The 15,500-nt window shown below is 41.5% G+C and overlaps 1 protein-coding gene across 2 annotated transcripts in view; it reads right to left on the bottom strand.

Annotated features, from left to right (window-relative positions):
- Positions 1–503: 503 nt before the first annotated feature.
- The window catches only part of LOC115119113 (monocarboxylate transporter 2-like), a 55,873-nt gene continuing 40,876 nt past the window's right edge, over positions 504–15,500 (bottom strand). The window contains exons 2-6 of one of the 2 annotated variants that reach the window (XR_010460742.1): positions 11,978–12,229; positions 7,787–7,930; positions 6,655–7,464; positions 1,379–6,187; positions 504–1,079 (exon numbers count right to left, since the gene is read on the bottom strand). Coding sequence is in view for 1 of the 2 variants with exons in the window: in XM_029647856.2 (XP_029503716.1) it covers positions 5,913–6,187; positions 6,655–7,464; positions 7,787–7,930; positions 11,978–12,194 (1,446 nt within the window). In the remaining variant the exon portion in view is untranslated. Of the gene's footprint in view, positions 6,188–6,654; positions 7,465–7,786; positions 7,931–11,977; positions 12,230–15,500 lie in introns of both variants that reach the window. The other variant, XM_029647856.2, reaches the window with a different exon arrangement.

The following is a 15,500-nucleotide window of genomic DNA, read 5'->3' as shown; positions in this document are numbered from 1 at the left end:
TAAAGCTGCTATGCACTGTCACATTGACTATTGATTGAATACAAATGTAAAGTTTCCTGTATGGTGAATGTTAGGGAGGCAACAAACACACTGTTTACTGATAGGGTTATCAGGTGGTTGATGGTTTGGAATGTTTCAGGCCCTTGAAGGGGAAAAGTGATTTGCCTCTCTCAAAAGACCACTTCACATTTTGATATTGGGATCATCATAAGGTGTCTGTCAAAACTATAGGTTTAAAGGGATAGTTCATCAACATTTCTTAATTACTCATTTATTTTCTTACCCTGAAAGGAGAAGCAGTGATCCATGCTTTCATTTTTTACATCTAGCCACGCTAACATCTAGCCACGCTAACGTGAGAATTTCTGAACAACAAACAATGAAAGTCAATCTAGCCAATATTAGCATGTCCATTAATCAATTCATGCCCAAACGATCAATCCGAGATTCACACTAATTATGCAAAGATAATACATTTTTAAAAAAGTGCTGTGAACAGAGGATGTGTTCGCATGATCTTTTATTGGACTATCGTGATGCAACTTCTTTATATTACAATTACAAACATGTAATTGGTCGTCTGCGTAACCCGTGTGACACTTATACTTGCTTTCAAAATGACAATTGCAGAGGTAGTGGAATTACTGACACAATCTGACATATAGTATGATTGTCTATTCAATTACAACACTGGGACTCAGCTACTGACTGGAGCTCATGTTTCTACTCATTAAATGAGAACGTTGAAGTGGGCACACAAAACCATTTCATATACATCATTCCCTCAGAATCGGTGCATTAAACCTTCCTGCGCGTTTGCATCCTTAGACTAGTATGGTAACGTGTGTGTTGTTATACATACAACCAACGTAGTTGAAAACATGACCTTTTTAGATTCACGTTTAAGAGTCGTTATCGTCAAGGTGTTATGCCCATTGACTTCTGTGTGTTCTGATGTAAGGCAGACATACAGGTACTGAAAGGTTAGGCTTTTTGTTTGTCACTGTGGCTGGGTTCCCTCCCCACATCAATCCAAGGGTATGTTCTCAAAATGTGCTGAATATAACAACTGTGGAAGACTGAAAAGGAAAAATAAATGTCACATTCAGATGTCCAAATGAATTACTCACATGAGATCAGATGATGGAATAGGATTTGTAAACATCAAAGAGCAAACTGAGAAAAAAATTACACAAATTCCCCCCAAAAATACTGTCATAGTTGACTCTCTCACAAAATGCAGTGTCAACACCAATTAAACAAGGTTGTTTATAGGCAAACCCTTACTTGCTTATGAATGGATAATATTTAAACACAATATTCAGCAGGGTCTAATAAGGCACAGTAACTTGTTAACTTAAACATTTACTGACAATACCTTTTCAATAGTGTGAAATGAATGACAGCTTTAGCCTCCTAGTACAGCAAGACATTTCTGCAACTGCAAATCATCTGCGGTTCCTTTAAGTTTTTAATCCCCATGTTGATATCCAGATCCATCTGTGAAAACAGATGTGTGAAATAAAAATGTATTGCGGCTAAATATGTATTTTCATACTTATAGAGTGTTTTCCTTAACACACCAACACTGTCCTTTGCGCGATTAAGCTGCTAAGTGTTTTTCAGCCCTTCTGATTAAAAAAGAATGACAATTAAAGTGTTTTGTCACAAGTCCTGTATGAGTCATAATTGAGATACAGTCTAAGCTGTGAATTAATCAGAAGAGGATTGTTTTTCTTCCAAAAACAATTTCCATTACGCTATGACACAACCCGAGTCAATTACATTATGTCCACAGTCAGCAAATCAATGCATCATTACTAGAGTTACAGCCTTATCCTAGTAGGAAACATTTTCATTAGCTACAATAGGATAATAAACGTGTGTAAGAGAAAAAAACAGAAAACGCATTAACAGAAAGAAAAAGTATAGACATTCTTTGAAATTCCTTGTGATGTATTAGATGCTGTTTGACCATCTGTTTCCATACATACCTATTTTGGCTTAGCATTTTTGTTCAGATTAAACCAAAAAGTGTTGGTATTATGATAACCCCACAGACATACCAAACATGCCCAAAATACAACATTATAATACAGAATCCTTCATACATAGGAGCCAAGTGTATTTGATAAGGCTAATGGTGCATAATGGTTATTCGATTGACCCAAATTTAAACAATTTCCTTTTGGTCCTTAAATAATATGCAAATAATTTCAGCATGACACATTTAAAAACACATCACATTGCCTTCACATTACTATGTACAGAACAATCTGAATACTGTAGATTCATTGTATATAAAGAGTATAATGAAGTATAATTTTAATTTGATATATTATACTTAATTGTGGCACAAATCAAAGTTACAGCCTGGTCATTATACTGCGTTGCATTGGAATAAAGAAAAGACTATATAAGTCAGTGTTACAACCTTGTTTGATTATGTTTCCTTCACAATAAAAACAGAATATAACTTATAAGAAAAGGAAAGAAACAGTTGAATACTGAAGTTAAATCATTCCAAAAACGGCACAACACATTTTGCCGTTTTGCTCATCCACATTGTCTACGGAATGACAATAAGCAATTGATATGGTAACTAAAGGGAAAAGCAATACTATGATTTTATTTTATTATTTTAGAAATAATGCCTCTGATTATACAAAACACAGACTCAAATCATACACATACTACACATGGTTGAAAATAAACAAACATGATTTTGCTCCAGAACAAACATAATTGCCTACAAAATGGCTTTGCCACAGCAGCACATGAATGCAGTGTGTTTATTAAGTCAATCTACCATTAATTTACACCCTGTGAAATACTAGTATATACACACCTGTTGAAGCTATAGAAGGGAAATAAAAGTACAAAGAAAATATATTCAATGGCCATAAAAAAAAACGTTTTTTTAAACTTCAAACTTAAAATACAGAAAATCGAAACTAAAGAGAACTTTTATTTTTAAAAACGTATTTCATCTGGGAATTTCTTATCTTTTGACATCACACAAGAGCAGCCACTGAGAACAATGTGTCGTTTTGCGATTTGAGGGCAGCTCAGATTGTAACATTTGGTCTAGGTCTATTGAAACCAGTAGGGGGCAGTGCTATTTGATATATAAAAGTGATTGTACAGTTCATTCATCCTGAACTACTGCATACTGACCCCTGTTGTCAGTGACTGGGAATCGAGACCCTGCAGCTGCATGCAAAAAGTAGACACTTGCCAATGTAATACAGCCCACAGTCAATCTAAAAACGACCAGAAATCACATAATCAGAATGATATATCTATTAAAAAATATATAAATATAAAATGCTGGTAGGCTACACACAAATTGGGACGGTAAGCAAACTACCGCAATCTAACAGGTGCATAAGTCTGTTTCAAGCTGTGTTGAGCTATTTGACCAGAACACAAGAAGTGATGGATGTTAAGAATTCTAAAAGAAAATATGAATAATCACCTCTGTGGATGGCATCCAGCCAATGGAGGATTTAGAATCAATGTCAAACAATGTTATGGTATATTGCACATTAAAATATATAGCATATAACATCATTTAGTTAATTATTGTTAATTTAGGTCATTATTTGCATATTATTTGTACAAATTATTATTAAACATATATTAAATCATATTAACATGTATAACGTTTGTGGTGCAATGAAACAGATATTATTAATTAAGTGAAGCTATACTTTGAATTGTGTACATATGGTACTGTACATAGTTGGTTAAACGATGTTCATTATTATGTTAATAGAAATTGCTGACAAAATTCTTCAAGCAAACATTAAGCTTACTACAACTTCCCACAAAAGTCATTTAAGAGAGTTAGAGTTGAAAGGAAGAAATACTGTACTTGAAAATTAAGGTCACATAAGAAGCTGTTTAACCGTTTCACAATAGGCATGTTAATTTGGTAATTTCTATAACACTTCAATAAATACTTTCTAATATATATATATTTATATATATATATATATATATATATATACACACAGTACCAGTCAAAAGTTTGTACACACCTACTCATTATAGGGTTTCTCTATATTTTTAATATTTCCTACATTGTAGAATAATAGTGAAAACATCAAAATTATGAAATAACACACCAAAAAAGTGTTTTAACAAATCTAAATATACTTTATATTTGAGGTTCTTCAAAGTAGCCACCCTTTGACTTAATGACAGCTTTGCACACGCTTGGCATTCTCTCAACCAGCTTCATGAGGTCACCTGGAATGCATTTAAATTAACAGGTGCGCCTTGTTAAAAGTTAATTTGTGGAATTTATTTCCTTCTTAATGCTTTTAAGCCAATCAGTTGTGTTGTCACAAGGTAGGGGTGGTATACAGAAGATATCCCTATTTGGTAAAAGACCGAGTCCATATTATGGCAAGAACAGCTGAAAGAGGAAAAGAGAAATGACAATCCATCATTATTTTAAGACATGAAGGTCAGTCAATTCAGAAAATTTTCTTCAAGTGCAGTCGCAAAAACCATCAAGCGCTATGATGAAACTGTCTCTCATGAGGACCGCCCCAGGAAAGGAAGACGCAGAGTTACCTCTGCTGTAGAGGATAAGTTGATTGGAGTTACCAGCCTCAGAAATTGCAGCCCAAATAAATGCTTCACAGAGTTCAAGTAACAGAAACCTTCTTTTGGTTACTACATGATTCCATGTGTTATTTCATCGTTTTGATGTCTTCACTCTTATTCTACAATGTAGAAAATAGTAAAAATAAAGAAAAACAGTTGAATGAGTAGCTTTTGACTGGTACTGTATATATGACACAACTTAGATGCATTCTTTACATAAGGCAATGTATCATTGGGGAAAGTTAAACAGCTACTCCCAGAAATGACCATTGACTACACAAATGAATATCCCTGTTTATACGTACATCAAAACAATGGCTAGGAATAGGTTATATTGCTCATGGATTCTTTATTTGGTATAAACCAGCAATATGCACATTTCTAGATGATTTTGATTGTGAATATCAAGTATTCTTAATAAGGCCATTGAAAATACAGCCAATAAAACTAATTTACATTCAACCTCATTAAATATGACTAAATTGCATTTGTTTCATTGTTGTTTTGGATGAGGCCTAAACATGGCCAGTTTAGAAGTAGTGCAGCGTATACGGACTCCATGTGCAATATGCAATAGTGAATAAAACAGCGGGTGTGTTATCGTTAGATTAGAAGCTTGGCAGTTGTGCAGGTTTAGCTAACGAACACAACTGACACAGTGCGCTAAAGGACAGTATAATACATGGTCACTGGAGCCACCAAACCATGAACTCATCTCTGTTCCTGTGTTGCAACGATATCTGTCTCTCACCATAACCCTGGTACTAACAGACATTATGTGTCCTCGCATGTCAGCTCCCAGCATAGGAAGCTGGGATATTAATCTGTATTGATTTCAATCAGAACAGTTGAATTGGGTTGCTGGTGTGGTAGGTTTAGTGGCACAGGCTAAATACATGAGCAGTACTAGATTTCTGTCAACAGGTCGCACAGATTCCTAGATACGCGACAAAAGCTTCTTTCTCATATTCCAAGCCTTGTGGCCTCCTAACATGCGTTCTGTATCTTACACCATTATCTCCGGCTAGTCTGATGTCTGAGTAGTAGTCAGGGCAGTCACCCCTTCCTCCAGCAATACGCCTCGCAGTATCCCACGACATGGTTGTCGTTGTTACTTTGGCAGTTTGAGTGTCTCTGAAACAAAGAGGCCCCTGCGGGGAGGCCCCTGAGCAGTACCCTGGAGAGTGAAAGACCAGGAGGCACCCCACTTCAGATCAGTCTGCAGTTTGATAGTGGCAGAGGGGGACGTGAGGGTGGTGGTGGAGGGGGGTGTGGTTGGCAGTAGGGGAGGGGCTCTAGATGTTGGTCTCCCTCTGCATGGCGTCCTCATCTTTGGGGTCTACCATGTCCTCCAAGGCCTGGGCGTCCCCGTCTGTCTCCTTTTGGTCCTGGTCCCGGTCGGGGTCCTCGGTTTCAGTCCGTTTGTACATCTCCTCCTGCTTGCGCTCCTTGGCCAGGAGTCTGTAGTTGATGAAGTTGCCGATGAACAGCCAAATACTGGCCATGATCACCACAGCCCCACAGCAGAAATACATGTACTTGTAGTTTTTGGTGATGTCCACCAGTTTACCTGTAAATAAGAGCATAGAAAGGGTCAATGTTATTACATTTTTGTAAATGTTTTTTAATGTTTTATTGAGTGATGAAGGTCTGTCATATTGTTATGTTCTGCATTTCCAAATATGCCTTTATCAGTTTCTTCATGTCTACTGATCTTTAATGAGGACATTATGTCAAATAAATGAAGCATTTTGTAAAGGACCGATAATCACAGAATTAACTTTCCATTTGTTGTTATTGTAATTAGACAAATAAGCACATATTATAAGAATGCCAAAACGTAATATGGCTTTTCCACTATAAATCAGCAAACTATAATCAAGATCAAACCAAGTGAATGATTACTAAGCAATAGCCCTCCATAAAACAATAATTGGGTGACTTTAATTTATTCCTTTGGCATATCAACTGCTTAAAAAGTAAACAATGTCTCACAACTGAATGAAGTAGTAATGAGTTGAGAGATCAGTGACATACCTGCCAGGGGTGGACCAATGAGGACAGGGCAGCACTCCACAATGGTGGTGAGCCCCACGGCGCTGGAGAACCTCTGAGCCCCCACCAGGTCCATCAGGGTCTCAAACAGCACCGAGCTGACCATGCCGAACGCAAAGCCAAAAAACACGGCATACACCACCAGGCCTGTGTAGCTCTCCACCAGGGGGCAGAGGATGTGGCACACCCCGTTGTAGAGCACGGCGAAGCTGAAGAAGTACTGGATTCTGGGCCGGATCCACTTGGAGTTGGCCAGGAGCCCCATGGAGGGCCGAGCAAACATGTCCACGAAGGCCAGGATGGAGAGCAGGAAGGCGGCCGAGTACTCGTCCACGCCTATGTCCTTGGCATAGGCCGTCAGGAAGACGATTGGCGAGAAAAAGCCCAAGAACATGATGACGTTGCCCGACAGATAGATGAGGAAACCGCGGTGCTTGAAAAGCGACAGGTCAATGAACTTGTTGACAGTCCCCAAACAAGTGGTCGTCTCCTTCTTCTTGGTGGCGGTTTTGGCAACGACCAACTCCTCATCCTTCTTGATTTTGCCCAGCGGTGGCCCCAGGGGCCTCATCAGGGCACCAGCCACACAGCAATTGAGCAGTATGCCCCCCAGGATGAGGAAGCTGCCCCTCCAGCCGAAGGAGTTGAACAGGTACTGGTTGAAAGGGGCTAGGCTGCTCAGGAACACTGGGCTACCGGCCATGGCTATTCCGTTAGCGATGGGACGCTTCTTATAGAAGTACTTGCCAATCATAGTCAGGGCTGGCTGAAGGTTAAAGGCTAGGCCCAGGCCTTTGTGAGGAAAGAGGAATAATATGATTTAGAGTTCAAAAGATCATACATTTCTAACAAGATAATTATCTGATAAGAACACATTCGGAATAATATACATTTTCTTCAAGTAGCCAGACTGTGGTCATTAAATGATTGGACAAATCAAGCTTAACTGTACTCTTGTAATGTATCTATAGTCTTTTACTATGACCTTTGTGAAAGACAGAATGGGAAACTCCAAATCAGTTGTAGGCCTATTTTCATCCAGTCACTTATAGAGCTTAAGGACTATAATCAAATAACTCCGAATGAGTTGAAAATGGATTTCAATCGGAATTACCTCCTATAAGACCGATGCAAACATAAAGCTCCACCACGCTGTTGCAGAAGGAAGCGGATATCAACCCGATAGAAGACAGTACTCCCCCCATGATCATGACAGGTCTGCAGCCATATGTGTTTACCAGTACACTGCTTATGGGACCTGGAAGAGAAACAAATGAGACACTAAAAACATGGTCTTTCATCCAACCCATACATTCAGCCTGCTATAGACTCGGGTAATCATGTAGTGATTACTTAACGATTTAAGCTTGTTAGCGTTGAAAGACAGCGTGACACTTCCCAGCTCTGGAAATAGAAGTACTGTAACAAGACCTTGTTGATACTGGTAAACAATGTACAACACCGTGTTGTGTGTTCTGCATGCATTCTTAAGGGGGCGAGGGCTGCATTGAGAGATCAGTAACAAACAGGCATGGGTATAACACAGCATTATCTTAGTAGTCAAACGGAAAAAATGGCCTTATTGCCAATAAGTACAGAGCACGTTGACAAAACATCTGTTCTTTTCCAGCATAGCTACGTATGTATCAGAGATCCCATCACGACAAGCAATACATGTACTGTTGGACCAACAAGAGCAATGACACAGAGTGCAGGTGACGTCTTGGACATAACTCAGCACCTAGACAATTAACCAATGGGTGCCTGTCAGCCTTGGACAGGTTGCACTGAGAGCTGAGGGCCAAACTAATAGAGCGTTAGTCAAACAGAATGAGTCAGAATCGATCAGGCCCGTCAAGCATCATCGACACGCTGAGTGAAGACAATGACCTGAGCTCTGGTTGGACACACAATGGTTCTCTCTATTTCATAAGCTTTCAAGGCACAGCTGCCATGCTAATGCAAAACAGAGACCCAATGTGGCAACCAATTATCTTATGAAGTGGATAATAGACACTGACTGTATGAATACACACTGTATGGGCATAGATAGGTTTCAGATGTAACAGTGAGAGAACACTGGTTAACGTAAATGGACTCCTCTGAATTGGTCTGGTTACACTGCATTAAAGCATTACCAGATGTATTTTCTGAAAGTGCACTGCAATGTAATGTTTTCGTATGTAAAGAGAGGGATGGGGGGGAATCAGGAACGATGACACACACACACCTTGAAGTGATCAGAAGACCTTGGCTCCATGGCCCATTTGTCCCTGAGCGACGTTTCTTTTTCATTCAGTTTTCCATGAGTAACAGTAAGCACTTGATATTGGTAGTACACACGCAGTTGAATTGAGTGGGGCCGACCAGCATCACGCTACTATGCCACAATCAGCTTTCCAATTCCTTGTTACCTTCAATAAGGGCTTGCCACACAACTTCTTCTTAGGGCCATACAACACAAGACAACTGGCAGCAAGGGAATCTTAGCAGATGTTGGTTTTAGTGGGTCAACCTGTCATTCAACCCTCTCTATGGTCATTGATAGTACATCAAACTGACTGGTCCAAACAATTCCTTTTAAATTGTGTCCTTGTCAAATTTCTAAAAGTTGTTGTTGAGGGAAACTTTGTCCTTTGTATTTCTAAAGTCCTGTTATGTTTGAACCTCTGGCCTCCATTACCTGATAGGGTGAGGAATGACTCTGCTTCTATGGCATGTCACAATGTCCCCTTCCATGACAGACGTTAAACAAAAGGACGAGTAAATTGAATAAGAAACGATAAGAGTAATGAAAGGTTTTTCCCCCCTTTTTTGAATAATGCCCCCATTAGCGAGCAGAAGATGTGCCGTATCTGTGTCGGACTCGGGGACTGGTGCTATTTAAAAACAGGTTGGGGAAGAAGTCGCCTGACTTCATTTGCTCTGCGTGAATCTTTTTCCGACCTTGAGGACAGGAGCCCTCCTCGTTTGCATACAGAGCACTTGTCAGTATTCTCCTGAGTCTGGTGGTGAAACCTGGATAGGCCAAGTGGAGGGAGCCCTTGAGGTTTCATATTAGCTCCTTTTAAAAAGGAATTCATAAGTGAAGTTTAATTGCTGCAATAGCTGGACACACTTTCCAGGTTACCAAAAGGACATTAGGAGTTTGTTTTGACAGTAACTATAAGGACAATAAATTAGACTACTATTGACATAGAACACGCTATATTTGAACATACTGTATCTCAGACCCTACCAATATGATTGGGCTCAATTATAAAACATTTTAATGAAGCATGATCAGATACCATAACTTAAGGTTGCTTGTGTCCAGACCTCAGGCAAAATATGGGCTCAATCATGGAAACGAATACCTACAAGAGGATGGGTACACCTGTCATTTACCCTTCCAGCTCTGATTTATTTCACAGGACCTAAAAGCTAGTTTGACAGCAGAAAGATGGAAGTTTGTTTAACACATTTGCCGACCACTCCCTGATTTGTGAGGTTGGAAAGGAAAAGGTTGATAAACCGTCAAGACAGCTGACTATGCAGGTAACTGATGTTTGCAATCCATCATACACATTAATGTCACTCTCATTACGGAATAAAGCGCTGATATATGAAACATAGAGTTGTTTTCCAGAGCAGTTATGCAAGGACGCAAACATGAATTCTATAAGTGGTTGATCGACTAATAACACAGCTTAGCTAGCCGTATTTCTGGACAGTTCAGTTAATCTGCTTGGCAGTGAGAGAGCTCTGCTGCGCTGACCGTCAACAGAGGATGGTACTGTACGTAGCCATGCTGCCTAGCCTAGCCAAGGTCAACTGTCCCTCTCTCTGTGTGGATTAGTGACATTGATCCAATACTGACACACACACAGCCTCCATTTTAGCACGTCACTGCAGAGCGACACTCAGCCAGGCTAGAAGGGAGGAGGGACGGGAGATCTGCATTAGGCGTCCATATAGCTGATGTAATAGAGTGCAATGTTTCACAATAATTCCATTTGGGCTCTTTTCTGCACCCATCAACATCATTACTAATCATTCATCTCAGTGTCTGTGTTACACCCAGGGTTATGGAGACACACAACATCGAGGAAGATATGAAATAGTTGCCTTCACTTACAGTTGTTGTGCATTTGTGGTCTTATCTAATATGTGTGTGTGGCCATACATCATAAAAAATAGGTTGGCTGCTGTTGTTTGAAATCAGCAAGAGCCACACATTGGCTTATCCTGATGTTTGAGGATATGACAAGCATTTCCAGTTTGTTTGCTCTGTGATTGACATCCAATCAGCATCATAAGTGGCACTGCTATCTTATCAGTTAGAGAGTCTGCCTGATGACTGCCCTGGAGAATTCAGTATGTGTCTGACCTCTGAACTCGTGGTGGAGGTGGCAGTTGCGTCAACAGCACAGACAGCAGGCGATGTGAAAACAACAGGTGCATTGTAAAATAGCCACAAGTCTCCTTCCTGTTCCAAGAGGACAAACACCCTCAATAAGCAGCTCTCTGATTGGGGTAAATATTTGGTGATGCGTGATTGTTTTTCCGCTATGTTATTCCAGAGAACAGCATATACCGCACTGGGCTGTCCGTTGCTTGTAGAGATGAAGAATGCATTAAACACTAAAAGGACAATTGCTTTATCGGCCTACAGCTGGTGCAAACACATAGGACAAGAGAGCAGGTGTTTAATGAATAGCTGATGAAGCTCTGTTCTCCCCTTTTGCTCAGAGATCAATATGAATGAATTACACTAAAGATTTTAACGAGGGACAAGTGCCTTCTACAGGCTTGTCACATATAGAGGATGGTATTGGATGTCCTTGGCTCTCTATGGCCAATTGGCCATCACTGTCACCGTCATCACAACAACGGCCTAGGATACAACAAATCCTGTTGACAGCAACAATTAGAAATGAGGAAATAGGATGGCATCAGCTAACAGATGGCCAGCGTGGCACTGCCAAGCAAGGTGCCTACCGGGTAACCTAGTGAGGGGTAAAGTCATGCTGAGAAGGAGACAATGTGATGCATGACTACTACAATATGCTGATGACTAGTCACAGAAACCATGTTTTCCTCTTGAATGTCAATTTAAAGATGGTCATAGGTTCTCATAGGAGACACACAATCAGATCAGTACAGGTACCTTGCCCCATACTTAGGGCATGAGTTTCCCCTGGACAGGTCACATGATTAATATAAACTCAGGGCACTACATATACAGAAACCCAACCGTAAACAAATCAGACAGACGACTTCAACAAGAGACTACCTGGACACCAACTTAATGTATTGGTCTTACCGCCTGCGTACATGACGGCCAGCATGATGGAGGAGATCCATGCTATCTGGCTGTAGGAGCAATCAAAGATCTTCTGGATGTCCTTGAAGTAGACGGTGATGGCCTTGGGGAAGGCGTAGGAGAAGCCGATGGAGATGAAGGATCCCAGGACCACGGCCCAGCCCCAGCCCCCGTCCGGAGGGGTCACTGCTGGGGGGCCTGCGGCAGGGGGTGGCATCTCTGACCCAGCTGGCTCTCAGCGCTCACTGTTTACTGGTGGGGGAAAGAGGAAGAACAGGGGTCAGTACAGGGGATATATGAAGAGGAATGAGAGGGTCAGTACAGGGGAAATATGGAGAGGAAAGAGAGAGTCAGTACAGGGGAAATATGAAGAGGAATGAGAGGGTCAGTAAAGGGGTAATATGAAGAGGCAGAGGAAAGAGAGGGTCGGTACAGGGGAAATATGAAGAGGAAGAGGATAGAGAGGGTCAGTACAGGGGAAATATGAAGAGGAAGAGGATAGAGAGAGTCAGTACAGGGGAATGATGAAGAGGAAGAGGATAGAGAGGGTCGGTACAGGGGAAATATGAAGAGGAAGAGGATAGAGAGAGTCGGTACAGGGGAATGATGAAGAGGCAGAGGAAAGAGAGGGTCGGTACAGGGGAAATATGAAGAGGCAGAGGAAAGAGAGGGTCGGTAAAGGGGAAATATGAAGAGGAAGAGGATAGAGTCAGTACAGGGGAAATATGAAGAGGCAGAGGAAAGAGAGGGTCGGTACAGGGGAAATATGAAGAGGAAGAGGATAGAGAGAGTCAGTACAGGGGAAATATGAAGAGGCAGAGGAAAGAGAGGGTCAGTACAGGGGAAATATGAAGAGGAAGAGGATAGAGAGAGTCAGTACAGGGGAATGATAAAGGGGAAAAGAGGAAAGAGAGGGTTGGTACAGGGGAAATATGAAGAGGAAGAGGATAGAGAGAGTCAGTACAGGGGAATGATGAAGGGGAAAAGAGGAAAGAGAGGGTTGGTACAGGGGAAATATGAAGAGGAAGAGGATAGAGAGAGTCAGTACAGGGGAATGATGAAGGGTAAAAGAGGAAAGAGAGGGTTGGTACAGGGGAAATATGAAGAGGAAGAGGATAGAGAGGGTCGGTACAGGGGAAATATGAAGAGGAAGAGGATAGAGAGAGTCAGTACAGGGGAAATATGAAGAGGAAGAGGATAGAGAGAGTCGGTACAGGGGAAATATGAAGAGGATAGAGAGAGTCAGTACAGGGGAAATATGAAGAGGAAGAGGATAGAGAGAGTCAGTACAGGGGAAATATGAAGAGGAAGAGGATAGAGAGAGTCAGTACAGGGGAAATATGAAGAGGAAGAGGATAGAGAGAGTCGGTACAGGGGAAATATGAAGAGGATAGAGAGAGTCAGTACAGGGGAAATATGAAGAGGAAGAGGATAGAGAGAGTCAGTACAGGGGAAATATGAAGAGGAAGAGGATAGAGAGAGTCAGTACAGGGGAAATATGAAGAGGAAGAGGATAGAGAGGGTCGGTACAGGGGAAATATGAAGAGGAAGAGGATAGAGAGAGTCGGTACAGGGGAATGATGAAGAGGCAGAGGATAGAGAGGGTCGGTACAGGGGAAATATGAAGAGGAAGAGGAAAGAGAGGGTCGGTACAGGGGAAATATGAAGAGGATAGAGAGAGTCAGTACAGGGGAAATATGAAGAGGCAGAGGAAAGAGAGGGTCGGTACAGGGGAATTATGAAGAGGAAGAGGATAGAGAGAGTCAGTACAGGGGAATGATGAAGAGGCAGAGGAAAGAGAGGGTCGGTACAGGGGAAATATGAAGAGGCAGAGGAAAGAGAGGGTCGGTACAGGGGAAATATGAAGAGGAAGAGGATAGAGAGAGTCAGTACAGGGGAAATATGAAGAGGAAGAGGATAGAGAGAGTCAGTACAGGGTAAATATGAAGAGGAAGAGGATAGAGAGAGTCAGTACAGGGTAAATATGAAGAGGCAGAGGAAAGAGAGGGTCAGTACAGGGAAATATGAAGAGGAAGAGGATAGAGAGAGTCAGTACAGGGGAAATATGAAGAGGATAGGAGAGAGTCAGTACAGGGAAATATGAAGAGGAAGAGGATAGAGAGAGTCAGTACAGGGGAAATATGAAGAGGAAGAGGATAGAGAGTCAGTACAGGGTAAATATGAAGAGGAAGAGGATAGAGAGAGTCAGTACAGGGTAAATATGAAGAGGAAGAGGATAGAGAGAGTCAGTACAGGGGAAATATGAAGAGGAAGAGGATAGAGAGAGTCAGTACAGGGTAAATATGAAGAGGAAGAGGATAGAGAGAGTCAGTACAGGGTAAATATGAAGAGGCAGAGGAAAGAGAGGGTCGGTACAGGGGAAATATGAAGAGGAAGAGGATAGAGAGAGTCAGTACAGGGGAATGATGAAGGGGAAAAGAGGAAAGAGAGGGTTGGTACAGGGGAAATATGAAGAGGATAGAGAGAGTCAGTACAGGGGAAATATGAAGAGGAAGAGGATAGAGAGAGTCAGTACAGGGGAAATATGAAGAGGCAGAGGAAAGAGAGGGTCGGTACAGGGGAAATATGAAGAGGATAGAGAGAGTCAGTACAGGGGAAATATGAAGAGGAAGAGGATAGAGAGAGTCAGTACAGGGGAAATATGAAGAGGATAGCGAGAGTCAGTACAGGGGAAATATGAAGAGGAAGAGAATAGAGAGAGTCAGTACAGGGGACATATGAAGCGGATAGAGAGAGTCAGTACAGGGGAAATATGAAGAGGCAGAGGAAAGAGAGGGTCGGTACAGGGGAAATATGAAGAGGAAGAGGATAGAGAGAGTCAGTACAGGGGAAATATGAAGAGGAAGAGGATAGAGAGAGTCAGTACAGGGTAAATATGAAGAGGAAGAGGATAGAGAGAGTCAGTACAGGGTAAATATGAAGAGGCAGAGGAAAGAGAGGGTCGGTACAGGGGAAATATGAAGAGGAAGAGGATAGAGAGAGTCAGTACAGGGGAAATATGAAGAGGATAGAGAGAGTCAGTACAGGGGAAATATGAAGAGGAAGAGGATAGAGAGAGTCAGTACAGGGGAAATATGAAGAGGAAGAGGATAGAGAGAGTCAGTACAGGGTAAATATGAAGAGGAAGAGGATAGAGAGAGTCAGTACAGGGGAAATATGAAGAGGAAGAGGATAGAGAGAGTCAGTACAGGGGAAATATGAAGAGGAAGAGGATAGAGAGAGTCAGTACAGGGGAAATATGAAGAGGAAGAGGATAGAGAGAGTCAGTACAGGGTAAATATGAAGAGGAAGAGGATAGAGAGTCAGTACAGGGTAAATATGAAGAGGCAGAGGAAAGAGAGGGTCGGTACAGGGAAATATGAAGAGGAAGAGGATAGAGAGAGTCAGTACAGGGAAATATGAAGAGGATAGAGAGTCAGTACAGGGAAATATGAAGAGGAAGAGGATAGAGAGAGTCAGTACAGGTTAAATATGAAGAGGAAGAGGATAGAGAGAGTCAGTA

The sequence above is a fragment of the Oncorhynchus nerka genome, linkage group LG23, assembly GCF_034236695.1.
Source record: "Oncorhynchus nerka isolate Pitt River linkage group LG23, Oner_Uvic_2.0, whole genome shotgun sequence".
NCBI classification, from domain to species: domain Eukaryota; kingdom Metazoa; phylum Chordata; class Actinopteri; order Salmoniformes; family Salmonidae; genus Oncorhynchus; species Oncorhynchus nerka.
Note: the sequence above shows the minus strand (reverse complement) of the source record. Positions and strands in the feature narration are given on the sequence as shown.